This window comes from Salminus brasiliensis, chromosome 9 (assembly GCF_030463535.1).
Source record: "Salminus brasiliensis chromosome 9, fSalBra1.hap2, whole genome shotgun sequence".
Classification (NCBI taxonomy): Eukaryota; Metazoa; Chordata; class Actinopteri; order Characiformes; family Bryconidae; genus Salminus; species Salminus brasiliensis.
This window is the reverse complement of record NC_132886.1, coordinates 26528188-26550965: the sequence shown is the minus strand read 5'-3', so window position 1 is coordinate 26550965 and position 22778 is coordinate 26528188. Positions and strand designations below refer to the sequence as shown.

Here is a 22778-nt window from a genome sequence, read left to right as displayed (position 1 = left end):
GTCTAAAGAAAAAAAATTGTATTGTATTTGTAATTGTATTTAAATTAATTTAAAAAAGACAAACCCAACATTTAATTAAAGTGTATTGAACAAATTTAAATAGATTAGACACACTATTATATCTTAATTTATTTCACTGTATGTACTGTTAGTCTCAGGCAGCTTTAAAGTCTCTTATATAACAATATACAGACACACTCATTGGGTTGGCCAACATACAGTTCGATGGCAAAGTCAAAGGAGTTCAGTGCAGAACTGAGAAGGGTGCTTGGAGATTTCCATAAGTTAGGAATGCCTCTTGGAGACGTTTCTAAATAACTGAAGATTTCAAATTCAGTATCAATCAGTTCAAACAGCTATACATAAGGGCAGGTTTTTGGGATGGGTAGCCACTTTGCCAAGGTCTAGAGAGTCTAAAGACTCAAATTTCACCCTCAGCTAATAGGAAACGGGTTCGGATGGTCAGAAAGAACCACAAGCAAGTTGCAGGCCTGCCATGAAAGCATAGAAGCTGCTGGAACACCAGTGTGTTACTGTCAACAGTCTAGTGAGTTTTACATCAACATAGGCTAAGAGGCTGGCATCCAAGAAAGCTCAGATTTTCATCCCAAAAAAATTGACACCTTCAAACACAACTAACTAAGATTACATTTGGGCTTCTGCTGTCAGTGGAACTGGTGCATTGCAAGTGGATGAAATAATGAAGAAGGAGGACTACTTCAGAATTCCCTCAAGAATTCCCTCAGAATAACCTCAAACCATCAGCAAGATAACTCTTGGACACAACTGATTGTTCCAAATGGGAAATGACCCTGAACACACATCGGAGATGCTTGCAGAATTGGTTAAATAAAGCTAATAGTAAGGTAACTCTACCAATTCTGTCCAAAAGAGGGTGTCAAATATCCAACCAGAATTCTACCTGAAGCTTGATAACAGCTACACTGTTAAAAGTATAAGATCTTTGAGGATCTTCAATTTGAAACTGCAGGGGAACCTCATAAGGTCTTTTAAGGAACTTTTAAGAAAAGTTTTTTTTAGAAGAAAAAGGTTCCTCAAAGGCTCCTCCACAGTTTCTATCTGAAGAACCTCCAAGAATTCCTCAAGGATCTTATACTTTTACCAGTGTACCCAAAGTTCTTACCCAGAGTATATGTATATGAATATGTATTTTGAGTATATGTATTTATGTATTTGTAGACTCTATATGGGCAGCCACTAATATTGTATATTTGTAATGTATTATATTCTGTTCTCTGTATTATAAACCAGCCTTTATTCTACGGTCAGATAATTGTGCTTGTTTCAAAATATAATCCAGACAAATTTACAACACACAATGACTGAAAAATGAAATTTCAATATAATGACTTAATGACTAGATTTAAGATCATTTCACTTGCCAAATTATCATTTTGTTTTTTTGCAGTGTACTGCAAACAGAATTCAGTTTTCACCCATCAGTACTATTTCACAGACACTCTAGATTGAAAAGACCATGCATATGAATCTCTATATGAATCAGCAGAATCTCCCACAGATTACATTACAGAGCTGCCCCCCCACCCCCAACCCACCGCCGTGCTTTAGCCGATACTGTTAAGATGACTAGAACTAGCATTAAGACGTAGCATATCTTGCTATAATTGGGATAAATGGCTCTTGAGCCACAGGATAAGCAGGTGAACTAACAGCTTGTAATCATCTCCCATTCACCATTCCCTGCTATTGACCCCTTGCTGTCATCTCTTCAAATCCTCCTCACAGCAGGCAATCTCATAAAGCTGATGAGAACGCTCCCGGGTTTCTGCTTCCAGCTTTATTACGGTGGCAGAGAAAATAGGCTCATATAGCTGCTTTACTGGGCCTGAGGTAGCGTCCTCAGGGCAGCCATCTCTTACTGCTTAGCACTGACGCTAATCGCTTTAGCGCTAAATGCTGCTCCTCAAGGTTACGGGATGGAGGGCTGGAGAGATGAAAAGGAGAACTGAGTATGGAAAAGTGTGTGTGTGTGTGTGTGTGTGAACATGCTTATGAAAGTTCTTTCCTTGGTGATTTTCTTTGTCTTGTTTGAGCAGGTTGCCATGCTCCACATCTTCCATGTCACACACACACACACACATTCACACAGCACACACATTTAATGGGATTGGTGAGAAGAACAGTCAGCTCTCGGCAGCAGAGCTCAGCCTAAATATGCAGTGTGTTCTGTGAGGACCGGCGGAAGCTCCTGAAGGCTGCAGTTCTGTTGGAGCCGAGTGCAGCCACACGGGAAAGCTTCACTCGTCCTTTACCTGCAACTTCTGCCTACCTCAGATAAATTTTCAGTCAAGCGTTTGCATTTTTCAGACGTTTATCTAAAATAAGTTGCTAGCACCAATGTGACAGACCACAGGCTGCTTCCTTTTCTCGCTCTGGCTCAGCAATTCCACCTCTCAGCCTCCTGGTAATCCTACCAAGCAATAAACTCTAATTACAGCTAATTACACAGGCAGAGCGAGAGCGATGGCAGGCCGCGCTACAATACAGTAATTCAACACAACATATACTTTACTGGAAACCTTTGCCTTATACTTACAATCAATGGTCACTTCATGAGGCGTACCGTTTATCACCCCCCCCCCACCAGGGTCTGTTCACAGGGCCACTGCTGACCAGATCTAATTTGGAAGATGGACCATTCTCAGTATGGATGTGTGTGTGGTGGCATGACTGTATAAGGCACAGCCGCACTGCTGGAGGTTTTACACAAGACATTGTCAGTGCTGACCACTCAAGAGGCTGTATGTCAGTGTCAGTCCTGACCACTGACAGGACTGTATGTTAGTAAAAATGCTGACCACTGACAGGGTTGTATGTTAGTGTCAGGGCTGTCCACTGTCAGGGCTGTATGTTAGAAGCCACTGCTGACCACTGACAAGGCAGTACATCAATGTCACTGCTGACCAGTGATAGGGCTGTACATTAGTGTCACTGCTGACCACTGACAGAGCTGTACCTCAATGTCAATGCTGACCACTGACAAGGCTGTATGTCAGTGTCAGTGCACCTTCACTGCTGACGACTGATAGAGCTGTGCTTCAGTGTCACTGACGGGCTGTACTAGCTAATAAGCAGGGGTTTCTAATAAAGTGTCCTGTTGCGCTTCACTTGATTTCAAATGCTGAAATCGTGGGAAATAGGAGAACATTCCGTCGATGGCCACTTTTACGAGGAAAGGATAAAGCCAAAAGAAACGTGCCTGAGCTTCACTTCTTCAGTGAGTCGGAACAGTGCTGGTGGCCCTTTAAGACCAGGCCTGACTCCTTGACCAACTTCATCACACAAACAGCAACATTACCTCCGCTTTATCTGGGCTAATAGAGAACGAGACAGGGAAAGGCTTATTTTGGCAGCGCTGTTCATTTGGCCGCCGGTGCATCGTTCTGTTTTAATGATAGAAACTTCAGCTGCCGTCCAGCTCGCTGTTTCCCAGAGCAGGAAAACACTGAGCACGCTCCTAATCAAAACCACATGAGCTCCATCACACTGAAGCTTCCACAGAGAAGAGAGAGAGAGTGAGAGGGGTCAGAGGAGGATGGAGAGAGAGAGAGAGAGAGAGAGAGAGAGAGACAGAGAGAAGATAGAGAGAAGATAGATAGAGAGAAAAGGCAGTGAGTAAGATGGAGAGAGAAAAGGGGGTGCTGAGAAATGGAGTGAAGGCTGAGAGAGGGAGAGAGGGGGAGAGAGAGAGACAGCAGAGAGAAAGAATGAAAGAGAGAGTGAGATAGAGAAAGAGAGAGAGAGAGAATAAGAAGGCAGAGATACATTTAAACACCTTTCATTTAGCCAAGAAACTCTAAAAAGGCAGAGAGAGAGAAAGAGAGACAAATAGAGAGAGAGAGAGAGAGAGAGAGAGAGGGAGAGAGAGAGAGAGAAGTAAGATGGAGAGAAAAAATGGGGTGCTGAGAAATAGAGAGAGAGTGAAGGCTAAGAGAGGGAGAGAGACAGCAGAGAGAGAATAAAAGAGAGACAGCAGAGAGAGAATGAAAGAGAGAGAGAAAGAGAGAAAGAGAGAGCAGAAAGAGAGAAAGAGAAAGAGAGAGAGCAGAAAGAGAATAAGTGAGAGAGAGAAGGTAGAGAGAGAGAGAAGACAGTGAGTAAGATGGAGAGTAAAAGGGGGTGGTGAGAAATAAAGAAAGAGGGACAGAGACAGCGGAGAGAGAATGAAAGAGAAAGAGAGAGAGAGAGAGAGAGAGAGAGAGAGAGAGCGGGAGAGAGAGACTTGGTATGATAAGGAATGTGTGCTTGACTCCAGTGTGAGGAAATGAATTGGCTCAGTGCCTCAAAATAAGATGGAAAATGAATCAGGCCTGGATTTCTGGATACACCACACACACACACAAACACACACTTTCCGCACACACACATTTGTATGAAGAGGTCAAGGTTCTTTTCAGGTGCTCTGTTTTGTGACATGTTGAAATGTCAGAGTGTGACAAGGACGTTTGAACTGAACACCCGGCCCTCTCTGTTTCCCAGAGAGAGAGAGAGACAAACACACACACACACACACACACACACACACACACACACACACACACACACACACACACACACAACCCACTAAACCATGTACATACTACAGATGGTAACACTGGCAAGATCCTACCTCCGTTGTCTTTGAGATGAAGGGCAATCTTGGTGTCATCTGTGGAAGACAGAAGAGAAGGACAGACAGCGTGAGGCTGAGGTTCTTTGGCTGTAACAGAGTACGGTTTAAACAGCTGTTACAGTTTAGTAGTCCACTTACTTTCCTGCCTTTATGTTTCAATGCAAGTAAAAATTAGTGTTATCTTGTAGCATGGATGCAGCAATGCTCATACTTAATGACCTCCTAATGTAGAAGATCAAGTAGCTTTTAGGGGAGAATGTTCAGAGGACAAAATGGATGTGGTAGATTGACACATTTCTGTTCATCACAGTCCGAACTTAACAGTCCACCAAGCTTAAGATAAAATAAGATAATTCTTTATTAGTCCCACAGTGGGGAAATTAAGTCTGAGTGGCACGACTGTCTAAGTGTTGGTACTTCATCAGGAGAGTTTGTTCCCTGGTGATGCCAAAGACATGCACAGTTAAGATTCCAAAAGACCATAACTAAGAGCATAACTGACCTCGCTCTCGCTGGACAAGTGGGATGAGCCTCCTTCTTCCCCATTACTAGAGTGGTGCTAGCTAATGTAACAAGACTGGACTTTTAACACAGCCTGTTTGTTCATTTGTATTAGTGGCTTTTATTCTGGCATGGTCTGTTTGTTTATATTAGTGACTTTTATTTTGGCATGATCTGTTTGTTTATATTAATGGCTTTTATTCTGGCATGGTCTGTTTGTATTAGTGACTTTAATTTGACACTGTCTGCTACTTCATTTGTATTAGTGACTTATTTTGACATGGTCTGTTTGTATTAGTGACTTTAATTTTGACACTGTCACTTCATTTGTATTAGTGACTTTCATTTTGAGAATGTCTGTTTGTTTATATTAGTGACTTTTATTTTGATACAGTCTGTTTGTTTATATTAGTGACTTTTATTCTGACATGGTCTGTTCATTTGTATCAGTGACTTATTTTGACACTGTCTGTTACTTCATTTTTATTAGTGACTTATTTTGACACTGTCTGTTACTTTATTTGTATTAGTGACTTTAATTTTGACAATGTCTGTTTGTTTATATTAGTGACTTTTATTCTGACATGGTCTGTTTGTTTATATTAGTGACTTTTATTCTGACATGGTCTGTTAATTTGTATCAGTGACTTATTTTGACGCTGTCTGTTACTTCATTTGTATTAGTGACTTTTATTTTGACATGGTCTGTATGTGATGTAGTGGTGGAGCCTCTTTCTCTTTCATCCTGTTCCACAGTAAAAGTTAATAGTGGAGTTGTAACTGAGGTTCAACTTAATCTCTCCTTTTCACATTCAGCCCGAGTCCATATAACACTCCCACTCCTCACACTAATCAACCTCTGCTCTCCTTTCACACACCAGAGTGATGGGGCTGCAGATGTGTGGTCGTGCCTGATGTGTTACCTTATGACGCTCGTGGCTCAATGTTTACAGACCGTATCATCCACACACTGACAGCTGCTCAATCTGCAGCCGTAAAACTGGGCTCCACACTGTCACTGTCAAACTTTGGCGATTACTCCAGGGCTCATGAGTGTGGGGGGTGGGTGGCGCATCATCTGTGATGCGTTACACCACCAGTTATAAGAGAACTTCTTTCAGCATGTTATAATTCAACAGAAACTTGTTCTCTCCGTCATGTCAATATGAGTGTGTGTGTGTGTGTGTGTTTTTCTAAATCTTGTGCCATTTGTTCCCTGTATCCTCCTGTTCCGTCCCACAGAGCAGCACTCGCACAGTCCAGCCGTGAAATTGAAATGAATCGTCTGAGAGTGAAATTTACTCATTTCAAATCCATTTCCCTTCTTTCTGCATTCTGTATTCTTCTTCCCCTCTCACGTGTGTGTGTGTGTGGTGTACTCATAGAAGGGCTCAGAATTGGAGAAGAAGAGAAGAAGGAAGAGACAGATCAAGGGATAAAAGCTAAGGTGTGAGAGAGAGAGATGACCCCAGATGTTCACGATCACAGCTCTCTGACTACACACCTAAAAAAAGTCCGGACCATGGGCTGAACCACCCATCCACCCATCCATCGATGGTATATTCTGCTTCTTCCTGGTCAGCAATACAGCATGTCCAGAGCCTACCCGGAATCATTGGGCGCAAGACAGGGATGGTAGTTGGTGTGGCGCAGCGGATAACACCACTACCAGCCAGTGAGCTACCGTATCCCGCGAGAGGCGAGACTAAGGTTCGATTCCTAGTCTGGGGGACTGTGCAGCATATGCCAATAAGAGTCCTTGGGCAAGACTCAGCTAAGTGTAGATGAGCACTGCACAGAGCACCAGTCCATCGCAGGGTACCACACACAACCTGAGAGTTTTTGAGAGGAAGAAGGAAACCAGTGCAGACACAGGGATCAGGATGCACCCAATCGCTGCCAAAGCGATTGCGAGTCGCTGCCAAAAAGCGAGCCGCTGCCAAAAAGCTTTCCTTTCAACTCAGGAGAAAGCCCCAAGGTCCCCTTCAGATGTCCCTCAGGTGACCAAGCTTCGCATACCCCCTAACCAAAAGACGGGAGCACAAACTCACTGTAGATTGACTGTATATAGATAATAAATGAAATTGCTCCGCCCGCAGCCATGTCCTAGCAGATGTGTCAACTGGAAAACACCTTCCATGCTTCTATGTGACATCAGTCAACACAGCCTCTGGCTGGATGTCATTAAGGACCAATCATATACCGCCGGCTGGTCTTAAAAGTACAGTGGCTTTATCTTTCTAGGGAAAGGAGCTGTGGGACAGAAGTCTCTGGGAAGCTTGTAGACAAATCTGCAAGACCTTTGTGTCCCTCTTGCACCAGGAGGTACAAGACAGTGGTTCAGACTCAGTGACCAAATGTCCACAAGACCTTTGTCTTCTTCTTGCAACGAGAGGCAAAAGGCAGTTGCTCAAACCCAATGACCAAATATCCACAAGACCTGCCCTCCTTTCTCAAGGAAAGACTCAACACACTTGCCTGTGCACAAACCAGCAGCATACAACAGCCACACACAGCTTAGAGAAAGAAAGAGAGAAAAAAGGTAGAGGGGGAGAAAGAGAGAGTAAGAGAGAGAAAGAGCTTTAATTTATTATAACAGTTCTCCAGCCTGAACTGAACTTGATCTGCCATGCCTTCTGATCTAAGTCTGGTAATTTGTGAGTGTGTGTGTGTGTTTCTCGACGCCTTTCTGTTGCGAGTTCAAACGGCCCACTCAGACGAGCAGTTGTCTGTGAGCTTTGTGCTGCCCACAGCAATTAGAAAGCATTCAACTTTACACACTAAGAGGGTTCTGAATGAGTGTCAAATGTTCACTAATTAGCAGCATGTTTCAGTGACCATTGAAGGGTATAATAGGCATGTTTTTTTAGACCTGTGTACTCTCAAGCTAAGTTTAATACTATTTAGGTAACACCAGGTTCACACTACACAATTTTAGTCCTGATTTTTAAGTTCGGTGACAAAAGCCTCGGTCGGAGACAAATCGGCATTTGCTTAGCACTGTCTCAATCGCTGTGTGTAAGCTCCTGAAAAACATGATCTGAGTGCTTGCAGCGTGTTCGTCGATGTCTGCACATTTCAGTACTTTCCCTGCTTCTCATTAACAAGCCCTTTCAGAATTACAGGGGGTGTGTTAAGTCAATCAATCAATCAATCAATCAAAATGTATTCATATAGCGCTTTTTACAACGAATATTGTCACAAAGCAGCTTTACAGAAATTCGGGTCCGAGCCTCTTTAGAGCAAGCTAGTGGCAACAGTGGCCAGGAAAAACTCCCTCGGGTTGAGAGGAAGAAACCTTGAGAGAAACCAAGACTCAAAAGGGGAACCCCCTTTTCCCCCTTCGACAAAGGAGGAAGTCTCAAGTCTCGCAAGTCTTATGATGGTGGAGTTATATTCACAAGTGTCTCTATCGGTTTTCTCATCCATATTCTTTCCTTCTGTCTGTTTTAGCTGCAAATCAGTGCACAGCCAACTATCGCTTGTTTTTAACGGATGCTGTAAAAAACGTGTCGCCCGCATGACGTCGCATCAGTTCTCGAGGCCGATTAATTGTGCAGTGTGCGCTGCTAAAAAACTCCTGATAACAAGACAGCAGGTTGTGTTTAGTGAAGTGTCTGACGATTCTGAAAGTCTTGAAGCGTGAACCTACCATTAGTGGGTCCAGTCACTCCCACTCCAAACAGTTATGGCAGAAGCACTTAGACCAGGTCAGTTCTGGTGTCTGGATTACAGCCTGATAAGACTTTATCCACATGCATTTATTCTACACCGGGTACTTAAGGGCATCTCTAATCAGTTGGGTTGAGATTTGATTGCTAATACGATGTATAACCTATGAATCTACATCAGCTGATTGTGTTTGGCCTTGTTTGTTCTGTTTTACACAAAAGATACCAGCTGGACAGTTGATATTCACGTGAAGACTTTCTAACGTGATGTATTGTAGCGAGAAGGCAAGCTTAGTGCAGTGTACCAGATCCGCTGGCAGCAAAACAGCCACAGAGCATGTTGCTTCCACCACCAAGCTTAACAGTTGGTAAAGCGAACACCTCACTTTTTACACCTCCTCTAGCTCCTCTAAACACTGTTGTCTCATCCGATGTAAATCTTTCCTCCAGAAGGCTTTTTCTTTGTCCATGTGGGCAACAGCTAACTGTAGTCAAGATTGAAGGTGTCGATTTCCGAGCAAGGGCTTGAGTCTCGGACAGCAGCCTCTCTGTCCATGGCAAGTAAAACGTGCTTGACTGTAGACAGTGAGTGCCTGTCACCAGCAGCTTCCAGTTCTTGGCAGGCCTGTGCCTTGGGGGTTCTTGGGTCGTTCCTGACCATCCAAACCAATGTCCTTTCAGCTGTGGGTGACATCTGACTAAGCTTCCTGGAATGTTTGGGGTATTTCGTTGACGTTACCAATCTTATGATGTGAGTGTTAGCAAAATCTGCAGTTTCGACTCATTAATGACTTCGTACTTCAGAGGATCCAGCGCCATTCTGAAAAAAACATGACTCAGTGGTTGGTGGCTTGGTGGTTTTCAGCAGTGGCTTAGTGGTTAGAGTACCAGGCTATTCATGATAGGGTTGTGGGTTCAATACATGGGCTCGGCAAGGCCCTTAACCCCTTTTGCTACCTGGGTACAGGTGCTCTCTGTACACTGTATGCGCACAATATGTCTTATTATTTTTAGTATTCATTGTTCCTTAGCAACACTTAATTAGCATTCATGTCAAATAAATCATTCAAACCTGGATCTGAATCTGAAAGGAGGGCAATCCCCACCTTACCTGACCTGATTTACTGCTATGTTGGGAATACATTAAAACTGTTAATGCTATTACTTAATTGACTTAATAGCTTTAATGAGGAAATGGACACCATGCAGCTGCAGTGTAATTTGTTTAATCAGTGTCGGTGGTCTTTCCTGAGTACAAATCCGGAAAAAAACAGCTGACCAGGAATACACCCCACCTTCTCAACTGCTTCTAAAGCTAAATCAGAATCCAGTTCCAGTGAATTTAACTGCGCTTAGCTCATGTACAGCAGCTCTACTGCTGTCAGTCAGTGAAGTGCTGTTATATACAAGACGTTTAAGGACGTAAATATAAATGGTAAATGGAAAGAGAGGATTTGTATGAGAAGTAAAGAAGCTACGGGCATTATTTTTGAAAGACCTGCTCTCACTCTCTTTTATTTCATGCCTCATTTGGTCCATCAGCCGTATTGCATTAGCGGCCTTCGTTGACAAGCGTCAGAAAAACACAATGTAAACTTTCATTCCTGCACACAGAGATACATTCAGCAGCCGTGACAACATTTAATAAACCTTTCAACTAAGAGCTGCTGACAGCTACAAGACAGACAAGCGGATAAAAGACAAGAAAGGAAAGGATATAGTGCTGTGTAGTGTAAGCCATAATCTGGTGGTAGATGATTGACAGTTTGGAAGAAATGCTCAGGGAAGCAGGCCAAGCAGACCAGACTCTATCTGAACTCTATTCACACTGTGTAACAGTGGTCACCAGTTCAGTACCTCCTCAAGATCTACACTACCATTCAAGTTATGAATTGCTTCTTATATTAAAAAATATGGGGCAGTGGTTAGAGCTCCGTGCTATTGTTGACAGGTTTGATACCTGGGCTCGGCATGCTGCCACTGTTGGGCCCTTGAGGAAAGTCCTTCACCCTCTCTGCATCCTGGGCGCTGGAGTTGGCTGCCCACTGCTCTGTGTGTGTGTGTGTGCTCACTGCCCCTAGTTCACTAGTGTGTGTGTGTGTGTGTGTGTGTCACTACCACAGATGGGTAAAATGTGCAGCAACAGCATGGACACAAAGCCCTTGCTTTACTCAGTGTGTGAATCTATTTCAGATGAAACAATGCTAATCTTGATTCATGAAAAAACTAATGATTCATTTAAACAAGTAGAATTTCAGCACATTTTGCTGCACTACTGATCTGATTCAGTTCAGCACGGATGCATGGATCTTAGCTCTGTAAGCATTCATCTGTGACTCCTCTTTGCATTTACAGAGCTGGGAATATAGAGAATACCATCAATACATGATTCACAATTTAACGCCATACTGAGCCGATGTGATTCAGTTCAGCACAGAGAGAGCTAGCCTTCATGTTCACAGAACTCAAGCTCGCCAGTGTAAATTAGAATTTAGATGTGATTCAGTTCAACACAGACACCATTTGATTCAGTCCAGATTGCATACGTTTCAGCTTAGTTCAATTCAACTTGAACTAAAATGTCTAAACTCTTTATGGATTCTTCTGTAAATGTATAGAGTGGTAAATATAGAGAAGAAAAACTACATGATTCATGATTCAATATGCTCTGTTTAACTACTGATCAGATGCTATTCAGTTCAGCACGAATTCAGTTTGATTCAGACCTGATAGAATATGATTCAGTTCAGTTCAACCTAACATGTACTGATGTGTCTATAATCTGCAAGGATTCATCTGTGTAATTACGGAGTGGTAAAATATACAGAATAAAAACGACATGATATATGATTCAAAATGCTTTGTTTAACTACTGATCTGATGTGATTCAGTTCAGCACAGACACCATTTGATTCAGGCCTGGTCGCAACTGAATACAACAAGTGCTGATGTATCAGATGTTCAAATGTACCTTCGGTAGGTGCGCTGGTGGGGGGGTGTGAGGTGGTCTGGGTGGAGTCGGACTCTGTAGTCAATCTGTTTCTTGTGGTTGCCTTGGTGACTGATGCTGTGGTGGAGGACTGGAACTGAGTGGTGTTGATGTCACATGTGTTATCCTTCGTCTGAAAGAAATAACAATTAAATAATTAATATTACATTATTATGGATAATACATGATTATTTTGTATTTTAATATTCCAAAACTGATTGTATTAAATCACCACTTTGAGATTATTAATGTTATTTAAAGCAAAATTACAACTAGTGTTATTACACTATGCCCAAAGGTTTTGATCTGTTGGATCTGTGTTGGGTGGGACTATATTAAATTAGCATTTGGGCTCTGTACCAGTGCCCCAACCCTTGAACAACAGAGGCCCACCCCTCAAAAACCGAAATCTCTTCATATATGCCTAACTGTATGCATGCCTGTCAGTGAATTAGCTAGCTAACAGTTCTAAAATGCTAAAATGACTCTAATGCATGGATTAAATAAAGGTAAACAACATCTGCAGTCCTCACTTTTTACAAAATACCAGTTACACAATTTCACACAACTGAAACTAGCCTTTGCAGAGTAAAACTTAACCAACACATGCTTGAATAATTTGTCTCAGCCACTCAGCCACAGTTCTACACTGCTACACACAGTGATGCCTGCATGATTAACCAGAATGGCCACCACGGTTCCCATAGACAATCCCAGTTTAACCTCTATAATCCCTAATATCTCACACATATTCAGAGTCCAACCTCTGCCAGAAAATAAAAGCTTAATGGAAAATAAATACTACACTGGGGTGGACTACGTATTCACCATGTGAAAAATTTATTGTGTAATATAACTACTTTTTTTTTTTTTACCAATGGTCAATGGGACGAAGCAGTGGAGAGAAACCATAGCATTCGTCATGTGGCACCAACAACAAGCCAGGTGCTTAAATAGATGCATACATGCATGCACTCACAAAACACACACAAACTCACACACCTCGTCTGGGCAGCTGTTATCCACCCAATCTTGCCGATGGCGATCAAAGCCACTGGAACATCTGAAATGAAAATAAAAATCATTAGCATCACTAACGAGGAATCCACTAACAAGCCAATAAACACAGAAATCATTTCCACTTTCACACATCACTTGCTCACCAACAACGTTAAACGAGGGCAGATACCACAGGGGATTTAATGACCAAGCCAGATATGCCAATAGAACATAATATAATAAAGCATGGACGAAGAAAAACAAGGAAAAGCTTGGGCTGTGGATCCAGATGCCCTGGCTTTCTGCCCTTTACAGAAAATACTCTTAACTGTTAACTGTAGATCCTAGAAAGCCTTTTAACCCATTCTGCAGCCATTTCAATAGAGTTGAATGGCTTGAATGAACGGGAATGACACTGACACTGACAGGGCTAATTGGGAGCCCAATCCCATTTTTACGCACATACTTCTTGTACTATTTCATTAAAACAAGTGATTTGTCCAAAATAAAAGCCATTTAACCCCCTAGAGGTTACAAATTCCATTATACTGCGTCTTATACTGACTCTGCGTCAATTAATGATAAAATAGTGGGGATATCATGAGGGTATCATGAGTTCGTTTTAGCCCATACCAGTTTTTGTATGCTCAGCCCAGTACAGAAACTTGGTCTAGGCGGGCGGGCCTATTCTAGGCATTCCCCATTCATGGAATAAATCAGGGGAACAAAATGAACAGATGAAAGAGACTTGAAATGTGCTTTTTTGTCAGGGTCTTATTTATCTTATTGATTCTTCACTTCAGCCTGCATGAAAAGCCACAAGCAATAAGAAAACTGGCTATGGCTAAAATTGAACACCTCTTTACAAACGTTCATGGATCGCAAAATGTTCTTATTGATTTGAACTCACATTCAACAAGACAAGCCGTGAAAGAAATGACAAAAAAAAGAACATTGATAAACTGGAAGTATCTCTTTTTGGAGCTCGGCAGGACAGGTCAGGGCTAAATGACCTGTGTAGAACAGGGCGCGTTGAAATGAGGAAGGCAGCAGTAGACTGTAGTAATGGAGTGTTTCATAAGTTACGGCCAAAGATACCAAAACATGCTCTACTGATAATTAAATGGACACAACAAAGGCAGCTGAAACTGCAATGGGAGCAATATAGTCAATGCATGGTTGCAGGCCCTTTCTTCTAAAAAAAAATGGTGCAAAGTGTTGGGTCTATGTTCAGGAGATGCCACGTTTTTGGGGATGATACAACCATCTGTAGCTTGGCAGTTAGCATTCTCCTCCAAGTGTGTTGAGCTGTGGTGTGTTATTGGCAGGTAGAAAAGATGCAGTGGCACAGAAAGCATGTGCTGGTCTCCACCCTAATAGTGCTGGTGACAGCATGTGATAGGGATAGTCCCACTTAGTGGGGAGAAATCTGTAAAAAAAAAAACAAGCTGCCTTCTTCATGTTTACAAGGTAAAGGCCAAGCAGGATGTTTTCTATAATGTACTCAGTATAGGCATGCTACTGATCTGGATAAGAAAGAGAACCTCGCAGAGAAGCTCGAAGCCTTGGTGTAGTGATGGATGATCAGTTATCATTCTTGTTCAGGGTTTTCAGAGGACTGCAGTGGTTTCAGTGTAGATTGTAGGTGTTTCAATGTAGACTGCAGGAGTTTTAATGTAGACTGCAGGGGAGACAGGGAACTGTCTATGTCTAAGTCTATGTCTCTTTCTCTCTCCCTCTTCTATCTCTGTTTGAAGGTTGGCTGGCAGGGATGCCGCCCAATGATAATGTCCTCCACTAATACACTATTACTCTCGCTGCCTTTGTGCTGGCCGCTCCTCACACACTCCCAGTATCCTACACTTTCTCTCTCTCAGTCTGATATACTGAGGGCACACAGAGACCCAGCTTCTCACCCCTTGTCACCACACAGGAGGTCAACAAAGCAACAGCGAGTGTGTGTTTGCATGCGCGTGTCCAGTCATTGGAGTTGGTTTGTTATTCTGCAGATAATGGCCTTATCCTGGCGTGCGACGTTCTATTAGAAATGTCAGCCAGCAATCATATCGAGTTTTGTTTTGCCACAGGCTCAGTGGTCAGTCCTATTTCCCACAGTGACCCCTCGCTGTGCCAAATCAATCCTGTTTACACAATCAAACGATATGAAGTAAACAAGTAAACAACAAAGTCCATTACCTCATGGAGTTAGCGAGGGGAGACTGAATGTGTCAATCCGTCAGTCTGTCAGTCTGTCTGCCAGTCTGCCTGTTTGGCACTTTCAGCAGAAATCACTGGAATATGAATCTGCTCCCATTGGAATTTTCTCTATTTCAAAAGCTTCTGCTTCCGTCCCGCTCGTGCTCTGCGTGCTGCTAAATGCCTAATTGTGATCGGGCTGCACTGCGTCATTTGCATAATAATGCATGCAAATGTGAACGGCTTGGCTGCATTCTGGTCGTGTTCAGTATCAGTGCGATATCGAGGGAAAGGAAGTGCGTTGAACAGCTGCAGCAGTGCTGAGGGGCAGGGAAGCGTGCAAATCCAATTCTAAAATCCACATCAGTCAGGGCGTCATGCAGACGCTGCTATCATGCTGGAGAAAATGATTTAGGTTCAAGATTTAGGTTAATTTCATTAGGCTGGAATAGAAAAGAGCATTTTATGCTTTTCCCCTTTAGGTGTTCCCTTCTTCCAACACACTGGATCCAACAAATCTGCTAGTTAGCCCATTAAAGCCTTGAGTCTGCAGTTCACTACTCTTGCAACTACATACCTTACATATTCGTTTCATAGTAGAACAGGGTAGTGTAGAAATGGGTTTACGTGTGAGGGAGTGTGGGCATGGAAAAGGACAGCTCGAAAACGTCCGGCTAGGTTCCAAACTAAAGAGATAGCTTTTAGCAGTTGCCCTATACACGTCCGCTTTCCCCGGGGTTGGGCTTCCTCGCTCTGCTCCTTTTGAATGTGAGGTTAGGTCAAGTCTGAGGTAAGCTGGTTGGATAAGGATTTAGTCTAGCATGAATACTTGTATACTTCCCTGGCTTTCACTTTACTGTGCAAGGCTTTGGAGCTCCCCTCCTGTGCATACTGATACAGGAAAAGCCACAGTCACAAGACCTGGTTCACATCGCAACCTGTATTCCTTTAACCAGCAGTTTAAGTGTTTGGAGGGGGTGTGATGTTCTCTAGTACCAACAACACCATATTTTCCTGAAGTGGGCATTGCACTTGACCTTAATGTCTTGGTTAACTTACCCTGTTGCACACATCTATTGCTCTCGCTCCTTCTTTCTTCCTCACTCTCAAGAACTAGCAGCCCATTTTCCCCTAGTTATTTTTTTCCCCTGTCAGCTATCACCAATTCTCACCCTCCCTATTACACAATGCTCCCAGCACTGGGAAGGTGACAGCTGGCACTACTACCTCCAAGTCATGGTACTGCTAATGCAATGTCACTGGGCAGCTCAACGCTCTTGGAGGAGAATACTAGCTCTGTCCAATCATCTACCAGATGCCCATGTTTGCTGAGGAGGAGAGTGAGGCCACTTTTGTATTTCTGCTCCAACCATAAAGCCACAAGCCTTAAACCACTAGCTGTGTGCGTGAGGTAGCTAGTCTGCTTTCTCCTTTTTTGTGTTCTGACCATTATACGGACCAGCCGGCCTGGGACTAGATCATCTTATTGGCTAGAGTTAATCCAGGGACTCCAGGATGGTGCAGCACAAACACAAACAGCCTCATACACACTCACACTTTCTCCCAGCCTTTACCAGGCCAAAGAAAAACACACTTTAATTACTGGGACCGGGCCTTTGAATTCCGCCTCGTTTCATTAACCTCCAACTAAACAAAAGCCTCCATGCATTTTAATGCGCTCCCAACGTTCTTGCTTGAAAGTGCCGGCCAGGACAGACAATGAATGTCACTCTATGGCCAGCACCAATCAGGACAATGTTTGCATTTCATTAAAGCACTGCTTAATCAGATTGAGTCAGAGCCGGACTGTGGCTGAACTTTAATACAGTCATAGAATAGAAATGGTTTACTTTCAGGCATCAGCGCTAATGGAGTATATATATGTTAATTACACAGCTTAGGCACCATTTTCAAGGATTAGCACTTCGTTCTCTGACTCATGAAACTTTTAAAACAACAATTCCAAAGGTTTTTTAACCCCTTAACATGCCAAGGCTTATTACACACAAAGGTTTCTTATTCAGTAACTATAGGAACTTCTGTGTAAACTGCTGGGGCTTTTATTCAGTAATAGTGTATAATAAAACCTTTGATATAAAATATAGGATATTTAGAAAGAGAAAAAAACACAGCTTCTGTATCCTAACAAACATGAAACACAGTATGTTCAGTAAATGCTAATGCACATACAAATATATATATATATATATATATATATATATATATATATATATATATATATATATATATGGAGTGTTTAGCATAGGAGCCCGCCCTTTGGTGGAAATCACAGCTTGCAATGCTTTGTGTAGCCAGATAAAAGTCTTTATACAAAAGTTCTTATAGTTGGACTTCTTATCCACTCTTTTTGCTTGCATAATTTGTTGGTAATTAAATAATTCCATTATTCCCGCTACCAGTGAAATATTCTTGTGCCACTGGCTGCAACACAAACCCAAAGCATGGGGAGGCCATCCCTGTGCTTAACAGTTGGAAATTCTTTTGATGAAATTCTGCACCCTTTTCCCCCCCAATACACAATTTCTCACTGCTATGCTGCTACGTATGTCTTTACTTCTATTGCATCAGGCTTGTTTAGATGTTCCTTAGAAAATGTCTGATGCTGAATTTTGTGGTGAGGACACTGGGAAGCTTTTCTTCTGATGACTCTCCCAACAGTCAATAGTGCACCACCTCTCCAGAGGCTGATCAATCTTCCTGAAGGACGTTTGCAGCCAAATAGAGGTTTTGAGGTTTTGGCTTTCTAGCAACTGAGCGGTTCTCTCTGAAAGGTTTCTTGGTCTTCCAGACCTCAACTTCACCGCCGCCATTCCTGTTAACTGCCGTTTCTTATTTATATTACAAACACAGGATAGCTTTGCTATCTTCTTATATGCTTCTTCTGCTTTGTGGGCATCACTGATGTTCATTTTGTAGAGGAGCAGGCAGCTGCTTAGAGGAGCCCATGGATGCTGACTGTTGGAACACGGTTTAAAAAGTCTGAGTATTTATAAAGCTTTGATATTTGCATCACTGGAATTCTTCCTAATGACGACTGTACACAAGCCAGAGCCCTAAAACGATTACGATTTGAGAGCTTGGTAAAGGTTATTGGGATGCCCAACCTTTTGGATGGTGCGCCTTTTCTTTACCTCTAAAATTGTACAGAAATAATAATAATAATAATAATAATAATAATAATAATAATAATAAAAGTAATGCGTTACTCTAGCTTAAAATGATTAACCCTTTAAAAGATTATTACACACTAAGATGCATTACTCAGTAACTACAGGGCTATTCTCTGGTAATGGAAGTTTGTAATACCACTTTATATAGACTTAAATAGACTTTTTAACAGGTTAAATGAGAATCTTTAAACATTAAGCCTTCTGGAGATCAGTTCATCTTCTCCTCACTCTACTATCCACAGTAACATAGATTTTGACCAGGGGTGCCAAAACTTTTTCATGCCACTCCCTATACATGTCCCTCTGCCTTTGTCTCTTTTTCTATGCATGTTATGACCAGCTGACTGAAAAATCATATACAAAATATCCTCCTCTTGTGAATGACATGCTTGATTTCTGCTTATCTCCTTTTTGGCGCGGCCTGTTTGTGGCTAATACCACACAGCCGTCTGCTGAGTGGCCGCTTAAAATTCCTCACATGCACGATCACTGACGTTAAAATCACAGTGTTAAATTCACCCTAACAAATGTGCCTCTGTAGAGAATCTAACTCATCGTGAAAGAGTGCAGCATGCAGTCTCGCGTTGTGCAAGAGTGTTTATACTGGGGCGGAGCTGGCTTATTTGTTATTTAGTGGGGTCTACAGCCGCTCTGCACTGATGATGATGGACATGTGCCTCCATCTTAGAAACCCTTACTATCAAGCAATCTAAAGCTGAAGCTGGAGCTTTTTTTTTTTTTTTTTACTTTGACAGAACATCAATGAAACACCATAAATAAAGCTGGAAAAGAACAGAAAGAACAACCCATAAAGAACCGACGAGGAAAAGACTTTCACAAAGTGTTCCTCCAGTGCTGGAGGTATAAAAAAACAATGAGCCAGTGTCTCACACTCTTTGCACTCTAAAGCACACACATTACACTCTACACACTCCTAGTGTGTCAGAGGAAATGTGGACAACTAGGGAAGACTAGCGAGTAAGACCAACAGACGGACTAAGCAGGTTCTTTTGATGCTGAGTGTTCTCCTGGCAGTCATGTGATGGAGTGAGAGTGAAAAGGTTTCGGGTGGAGAGGTGAAGGAGCACACATGAGTCAGCAGGACAGAGGCAAGCACGTCCCCCTGAAAAGAGCTGAGGGGGAAAGAGGCAGTTCTACAGCAGTGTGATCCTCTGGTGCACTGTTCACACACTGTGAGGAGAAGAAGTCAGAGAAGGTGAGAAAGGAAAATCCCAAACACTGATGAAGCCACACCGCCCTGCAATGGAGCGTGAAAACAGCTGAGAACATCAGTAGAGTCTACGTCCTTCTCATTCAGGACACCAAGCACAAACTCAGCATCAGTGCGGCCAAAACGAGATATTAATCGACGTTGGAGAACAGCCATGCGGACGTCGATGAAAAGACAGGACGTGCAAGATATGCATGTAGCGTCTGCAGCCAGTGTATTTTCCATTTTAATTGCTGCTGGTCCTTTCTCGCTTTCTGTTCATTTGTCCACAACTGCTTTGCATGGCTTTCAAAAATATCCAATACAACGGTTCTGTGGTGCCGGTCACCGATCAGTGATAATCTGCAGATAATACTTGCTCTTTAGTTGGAACTAAAAAAATTGCTGGGTCCTTGGCTGGTTCTAAAAAAAGGTTTTTTGGTTCCTGAAAAGACTCTTCTGGTGGAAAGGTATCTAAGACTCAGTTACTAAAAAGCTAATGGTCCATGAAAAAGTTCCAGTAGAAGCACAACTAAAGGTTTATGAGTCTCAAAAAAAGAAAATGTTTTTTCTAGTTGAAAGGCATCCAAGACTTCCTTAGTACCTAGAAGGTTCCTCGTTCATGATGAGGTTCTTCAGGTGTAGAAGTACCTAACACTTGCTTAGTACCCAAAAGCTTATTAGTTAGTGAAATTGTTCCTCTGGTGTAGAGCACCTGAGACTTCTTAGAAGGTTGCTGGTTCATGAGAAAAAATCATCTGGTGGACAAGCACCTAAGGAATCCTTGGTACCTTAAAGCTTCCAGGTTGGTGAGAAGGTTCTTCTGGTGGAAAAGCACCCAATGCTTCCTTAGTGCCTAGAAAGTTCCTAGTTCATGGTAAGGTTCTTCTGGCACCTAACACTTGCTTAGTACCTAAAAGCGTATTGGTTAGTGAAAAGGTTCTTCTGGTGGAGAGCACCTGAGACCTCCTTAGTAATGAAAAGGTTCCTGGTTAATGAGATATAATCTTCGGGTGGAAAAGCAACTAAGGAAGTCTCCTTTGTACCTTAACGGTTCCAGGTTGGTGAGAAGGTTCTTCTGGTGGAAAAGAACCTAAGACTTGCTTAATTTCTTAAAGGTTTCAGATTGGTGAGACGGTTCTTCTGGTGGAGAAGCACCTGAGACTTCCTTAGTAATGAAAAAGTTCCTGGTACATGAGAAATAATCTTCTGGTGGAAAAGCACATTAGAAATCCTTAGTACTTTAAAGGTTCTGGTTGGTGAGAAGGTTCTTCTGGTGGAAAAGCACTTAAGACTTTGCTTAATTGTTAAGCAAACACCTAAAACCAAAAGCACCTAAGACTTAACGGTTACTGGTTAGTGAAATGGTTCTTCTGGTGGAAAAGCACCTAAGACTTGCTTAGTAATGAAAAAGTACAGGTTCATAATAAAAGTTAAAAGTGTGTCTAATGAACATGTCTAAAGCCCTATTCTAATGCCATTAAATGTACACGGAGTCCTGTGGTAATTCTCTCTTTCACAGAGCTTCTATGTGCTTTTCCATCCAGATCAGCCATGTCTATGTTTCTCTCCCTTCTCTGGGAAAATTACAGTCTGAATTACCCACTATTTTTCACTCAGTGTTGGTCTGATAATTTTACTTCCATCCGGATACACATCTCCATGACTTTTTCTCTAGGGAGATGTAGCTTCGCTTTGGAAAAAAAGGTTTTAGCTGCTGCTATCTGACGTACTTAGCCTCGTTAGCATGTGAATCCATCAGAGGTAAGGCTTATGCTGTCCTCAGTTCCTTAAGCGTTAAAGAAAAATTCTAGTGGAAACACATTAGAGTTTGTGAGTCTGAAGAAAATCCAGATTCATTCAAAGTAATTTCGGTAGAGACACATCAAAGTGCCCTAAAACATCCCTAGTTAATAGTTGAAGGTAGCACAATTAAGGAGAAAACATGTGATTGGGCAGTAATAAAAAGGTCTGTCCAGAAACTGTCCTGAAAATGACCAGAAAATGTCACAGCTAGAGATGAAAAATGGCTGTGTATCAAAATTGATCGATCCGATTTTCAGACCAAATATGCGATGGGCTGATAATATTGCTGAACATATGATCCACATCGAGGTCATAGCACACTGCAGTCCTCATTCAATGGATGGCTGGCAATACCGGCCTTGCGTATGGCTGCAGAACCCCATTAAAGGCAGTGCAGAAATCAGCTCCTTGCAGCTGATGCTTGGAGTTCAGAAAAAAAGCAAAGTACATTTCATTTTGAGATACACTGCATCTCCATCGGTATCTGCAATCAGCTGATTGTACTGAAGGACAATTTGCGACCCGTATTTGCCCCAAAAACACTGATGGGTCCATATCTAGTCATAGCGCCACCTGCAGTACTGGAGCACTCATATGACACAGCCAGAATGTAAGCCAGTCAAGGTGGGTAAGACTACTGAGACTTCTTTTGTATTAGTATTTACAGTTCATGCTACGATTCTTTCTGTGGAAGAACAACCTGGAAAATTGTGTCTAGAACTCCCTGGGTTTCTGAAAATGCCTTTTATTATTTTTAACACTTCTTTAACACATTCCTATAAACTCTTTGCCCTGCCCTCAGCTATTGCTTCTTCACCCCCAGGGCTGCCAGAACCCTCAACCAGGTGTGCCCCTTAAAAAACACACCCCCGCACATAACATAACCCTCACCCCCTCGACACCCACGCACCCTCGACACTTTATTACAGGACAGTCTCTTTCTCTGGACTGTCCACGTTTATCACACCAGCACTCTTCATTAGCTGGCTGGTATGGTATGTCATTAAGCTGCTGGCTGCAATGGTCTACCTGTCATTTGCACAATGGCAGCTCCTGTCATGGCTAACATATAATTTGCACCGCAGATCCACTCAGGTTTGTACTCTTTTACTTGCTTACCTTCTCCTGAATATTTTACTTTGTAGGGCTTTGAGTCAGTTTTGTGGTGCTATGTATTTCTGTACTTTACTTTATAGCTCTAGTCCAGCTGTAATGGTTCTACATAGGGAGGTACTAGTATTATTGTAATGACTGATGAGATCTGTGCTTTTAATCCAGAGTTTATTTGTAATTAGTATTTTTTTAACAGAGAGTGATGATGCCAGTGCGAATGACCCTCTATAATGCACTGATCCCAGAGCTCCCTCAGTAACTGTAGGGCTGCTTGAGTCAGCCTCAATGCAATGCAATAGCATTAGTAGTGTGTGTGTTGTTAAAGTCACTGAATGCTCCAGCTGTCGCGTATCGCGTCAATCCGGACTATCTGTGAGAACATACCGAGATACTCAGTGTCATGTGAACTGCCCTCACAAATTACACAGCCTATTCTGGAAATCTGCTA

The 22778-nt window shown here is 42.4% G+C and overlaps 1 protein-coding gene across 2 annotated transcripts in view; it reads right to left on the bottom strand.

Moving 5' to 3' along the window:
* Nucleotides 1–22778, bottom strand: part of plxdc2b (plexin domain containing 2b) — a 160134-nt gene that overhangs the window by 18947 nt on the left and 118409 nt on the right. Inside the window, exons 10-12 of one of the 2 annotated variants that reach the window (XM_072688055.1) lie at nucleotides 12818–12878; nucleotides 11798–11948; nucleotides 4652–4690 (exon numbers count right to left, since the gene is read on the bottom strand). In XM_072688055.1, coding sequence (XP_072544156.1) covers nucleotides 4652–4690; nucleotides 11798–11948; nucleotides 12818–12878 — 251 coding nt within the window. The remainder of the gene's footprint in view (nucleotides 1–4651; nucleotides 4691–11797; nucleotides 11949–12817; nucleotides 12879–22778) is intronic. The other variant, XM_072688056.1, reaches the window with a different exon arrangement.